General features: G+C 39.5%; 1 protein-coding gene across 1 annotated transcript in view; it reads left to right on the top strand.

The window, feature by feature from the left end:
* STOX1 (storkhead box 1) overlaps positions 1 to 4,369 on the top strand; it is a 21,720-nt gene extending 17,351 nt beyond the window's left edge. The window contains exons 4-5 of the mRNA XM_010291484.1: positions 940 to 3,262; positions 4,342 to 4,369. Coding sequence (XP_010289786.1) covers positions 940 to 3,262; positions 4,342 to 4,369 — 2,351 coding nt within the window. The remainder of the gene's footprint in view (positions 1 to 939; positions 3,263 to 4,341) is intronic.
* The last annotated feature ends 747 nt before the right edge of the window (positions 4,370 to 5,116 follow it).

The raw sequence follows: 5,116 nt of genomic DNA, 5'->3' as shown, positions 1-5,116 counted from the left end.
AGGGAAAGAGTGTATTTCTTGCTATGTTTTCACCTTGCTGGAAGTTTTCATTCTTGTGGGCAGATCAGCAGAAACCTGGGGCAGTACATCAGATGTCACTAGACTAATGACTCTGGGACTGTGACACTGGAGGGGAAACTAGCAGCTGAGACCAGTCTCAGTGAGGTAAACTTTGGTAGCAATTGTCATTTGTCAAAATTATACCAGAAGCATCAAGCAAGAGTGATAAAAGCTGATGTTAAATAACCTGCCAAGAGAGAAACACACTGTTTGGCTTGTAGCTGGCAGAAGATCTCTCTCACGAATATCATATCCCAACAGACAGAGAGAACAGCCTAAGCTCCATCACAGCAATGCTGCAGAGACAACCAGAAACACAGCTGGCCTTTACCTTCTTCCTCAGGGGTGACCTTGCCTCATCAGTGAGGAATGGCCCTGTCAGAGTTAAAAAGGGGTTTACTGATCTGTAAGACACCAGTGGAATTGCACCTACCAGAGCCCTCACTTGGCTGGGCCAGGAGGGCTCTCCCTGACTCAGGGCTGCAACCTGTGCAGAGTCCAGGATTTGGGGCAGCCCTCGCTGCCCTCCATGGGTGGACACTGCTCCAGAGTAGGGCTGTCCCTGTTCTGCAGGGAGCCCAGGGGTGTGTGGGGGGGACAGCTGGATGCAAGCACAATTGCTGGCTCTGAAAGCTCAGTTGAATGGTGACATATTAAAAAAAAATAAAATCCTGCCTTTTGTCAGGTGATACTGGATACTTTCATGTTGAAATTGAGTATGCCCTACTCAAACTTCTTTCAGAATCCTGTAAATTAAGTACATTGGGTATTTCATGTTCAGTTGCTTCCAGATCTATTATATGTAAGCTATTTTTCAGCAAGCTCCCATTTTATTTGGAAATTTATTTCTGATTTGAAGTATCTATATATTTGTTGCAGGCATCGCTGTTCCCTCCCACAGTATCTTATATAAGATCCTTGGCTCTCTAATTAAAGAAAGGAAAATATATCATACAGGAGAAGGATACTTCATTGTGACTCCCAACACGTACTTTATCACAAATGATGCCAGAGAAGACAATAGAAGGGTCTTGTTGGAGGACAGTTGTTACTGTTCATTGCCTTCCATCATTTACGTTGTAAACACCGAGCCCTGTGCAGACCTAATGAAAGAAAACATTCCTATGGTATCCTATTACAGATCCTGCCATTGTTTCCCTGACCAGAATATGCTCTGTGGACAAAGACATCAGCAGCTAATGAACCATGAACCTAATGGAGGAGGTAAGAAAGGCTGCAGTGAATTGATGCCTTCAATTCAAACTCAAGGGATCTCCACATCTGCTGAAAACCATTCCTGGGACACCATCAAATCCCTGACATCTGTGAAAGTGAAACTGAAATGTAAAAGGTTTGGCCTTGGCCTTTTCTGGAGAAGTGCTTCTAAAAAAGAAAAATGTAAGAAGGAGTATTCCACTTATTCAGCACAATTTCCTCCCAAGGAGTGGCCAGTCAGGGATGAAGATGACTTAGATAATATTCCACGTGATATTGAACACGAAATCATCAAGCGCATTAACCCTACTCTTACAGTTGATAATTTGATTAAGCACACAATATTAATGCAGAAGTTTGAAGAGCAGAAAAAATATCTCAGTAGGGGTATCTTGGCTGAAGTGTCAACAGTCAGGCAAAACCATCTTTCAAAAGATTGTGCTCAAAAGACACAAAGTAAAACAGCAAAACACACCAGGAAAAACAAATCAAAGAAAGAGAAACAAATTAGCAGAACCAACAGGAAATCTCAGGTACATGAGCTAACATCCCACAATGAGAAGCTGGAAGAGAACCTTTCACTGCCTATCAGAAACCAACAGCCGTCTGATGTACCAGTGGAATCCCATGTCATATATAAAAAACAAATTATGAACCCTTTTCAGGGTCTGTCATGGAGACACAACTTTTATGCAAAAGGGTACAAAGGTATTATTAACAGACAGCTGAAGTCCAGGACTCAAAAGCAAGAAAGGGCTTTACAAAGGCCATGGTCCTTAGACTCCTCAAAAACCTTTGAATATGAAACTGAACGGCTGGCTACTGAAACACAGGCTTACAAAGCTAAGCAAAACAAACTACTCCATAATAACAGGTCTTCCCTCCAACTAAAGAAAGACAGTTTAAGTGAAAACTTTAGTTATCTGCAAAGCAGTACTTTGCAAATAGATGATAAAAGTAAATACTTTCTGGAGAGTAATATTCCTGAACAAAACAGCTACAGAAGAACAGTAAAAAAGAATCCTGCGGATATTCAAAAATCTGCTCACTCCTACACTGCTGATAATGGTGTGTGCAAAGAAGAAGAAAAATTTTCATTACATCTGAAAGATGAGTATTGCAGATGCAAAGCTGACACTGTATGTAAATTATTAGATCAAACAGCAAATGAATTTCAAAATGTCTGTCTTTCAAATTATACAGCCAATGTTAACCTGGTAAAAAAAACTGGTGTGAAATACAGACAAAAGACTGATAAAAAGAGTGAACTTACATTTAAATATGACTCTGCCAGCCATCCCAGATCAATGAAGCTGGAAAGTGAAGGATTTACTGAGAACTGCCACCTTCAGTACCAAAAAGTACATGATGGTGATGCCTGTAGCTCATTACATCTGCATGACAGTTTTGAACGCTGTGAACCACCTCACCTGCCTCCTGGCCATGATTTTTCAGATACAAGAGATTGGAGTAAAGCTGTGCAAAAGCTGGGGACAGCTATGTCCCTAAAAAACTGTAAGGTTAATACTTATCTCACCCAGTACAACCCAACTGTAAATAAGTGTGACTCTGGACAGGATGGGTATAAGGAAGGTGCTGGTTTTGCAGAATCAGTAGATGGCTCAAAAGAGCATCCAAAAACAGGTTTCACAGAACTAAGTAGTTTGTGCAGTCAGGTTCTTCTGACAATTCACAGAAAGGAAGAAGAAAATGGCCTTACTGAATGGGTGGGGGCTTCAGCTGTAGCAGATTTCTGCCACACCAATGAGACTGACTCAGAGGCTGACACTTTGCAGAACTCCACCCAGGAGACAGGTGAGGTAGTGGCATGCTGTGCTTTGGGCTCACAAACCAAAGAAAGAAGAAACCTTCTGGGAAAAAAAGATCTGTTTTTTAAGAATGCATGTTCTGTGATATCAGGACGGAAACACTGGGAAGGGACAGAAAACCACAGCATTACAGGAGACAGTGGAATTGACTCCCCAAGGTAAGAAAAACACATGTAACTATGTTAGATGTTTGATCTTTAAATTAACAATCAGATTTATGCAGAAATGTTGCTTAAACTATAACCCTCCCTCCCCAACAAACAGAACTCTTATTATCTTTAAAAACTTCATTGTTATGTCCTGGAAATACCCAAACTGTATAGTTCTACCATGTTTTGTTATGGGAACATCCCCTCTAAATCAGCTATACAAATGCTGCTGTTTATATTTGGCATTTGTTTTCATGAGGCAAGAAAACAGCATGAGCTCTGCCTTGCTGATGGAGATGTCCAAGTACAGAAATGTTAAGAAACATGGTGATCGATATAGTCCTGTTAGCAGGCTGGTTCAGTTCGCATTGATCTTGCCATATGACATTATGGATATTGTCATATTTTCCCTAGTTGTGAATGAAGAATAAAAAGTGCTTTATAGAGGTGTTAAATCTAAATTTAAAGTACAAAATGCCATCTGACTTGCTAACGATAGACATGAGAATGTGTACATCACTTGTGCTGGAAGCTTCTGCTTCCTTTCATAAGGATACGTTTTGCCTGTAACTATACCTGAAAAATCCCTTAATGAAAAACAAATTGGTATGAAAGTTTTTTATACAGTTGCATGTGGAGAAGACCTACAAAACTGTTAACTGAATTGGCAAGAACATAAGTTAAAATGCTGTGAGGGAAAAATCGTATCAATTTTTTAAATAGCATCACATATTCTTAAGATCTTAAACGACTGGTATTTAAGTGCAATTAAACCATTTGAGTTCTTATTAGATATGTACTGTCACCTTAAGAAGCTAGTATATGAAGGAACAAATGACATATAACAGTTTTTAAGGAAATTCTGCTGATTTTTTTTTTCCCCCCTTAAGCAGCTTTTGGCTGTGTACTCTTTCAAGCACACTTCTAGTGTATTACTTGGACATGAACACTTGAAATCTGTTGGACACTCTTTAGTAAACTATACTTTGATTGTTTGTATTAATGTCATCTTGTGGTACCAGAAACTAAGCCAACTCAGTTTATTTGTAGAATGTGAAGTCTGACGTCTTATAATTCTGTTATTTTAGATGGACTGAAAAGATCATAGAATCATAGAAGATGAAGCTTCCTGCCAAATTCTGAAAGTATAAATATTAATGCAAAGAAGTGGACAAAGTGGAAGGACAATTGCAACAAACTTCCTTGCTTCAGCTAACTCTGGTCATGAATATTTGATTTTTTTTTTTTTAATTATCTTTGTAAACTTTCCCTTTCTAACAACATAACCATACCATAAAAGTGATCAGTCACATCTGTGAGGCCTTCTCTAAATCAAAGCTGTTAGTTATCAAAACTTTTGACCATAGTATTTGGAGAGCTGATGTATATTTCTGTTGCTCTCATCTTTAATTAGTTTTTGTGTCCCTGTGATAATAAAAATGAGAATTGATATACTTAATTCAAATCACACCATTAACCTAGAAAGGGTACGTGTTGCTGTAATAGGAACAGTACCAGTTGCACGGGACTGTTTTACACTGTAATTCCTGAAAGTGTTTTCTACTTGTGCCACAGAAATAACAGCACGCTCCATCTCTGCTCTCAGAAAACAAAGCAAACGAACTAGATTGGCACGCACCTTGTTACTACAAAAATCGCTTGAATCCTCAGGTTCTCTCCATGTATCGTGAAGAAATCTCAGCTGTCCTTCTGAATCTACTTGGTGTGTTTATATCTGGCAAGCAGGATTTAGTCTTTGCAAATTAAAGTGTGTTGGTGCAGGAGACAACAGGTAAGGTCAGTGGCATTGCTTAGAGAGAAACCTTGCTGCAGGCCGCCTCTCTGCTCCTGACCACCCCTTTC

The sequence above is a fragment of the Phaethon lepturus genome, unplaced genomic scaffold, assembly GCF_000687285.1.
Source record: "Phaethon lepturus isolate BGI_N335 unplaced genomic scaffold, ASM68728v1 scaffold39107, whole genome shotgun sequence".
Lineage (NCBI taxonomy): Eukaryota > Metazoa > Chordata > Aves > Phaethontiformes > Phaethontidae > Phaethon > Phaethon lepturus.
This window is presented reverse-complemented; position numbering and strand designations above follow the sequence as displayed.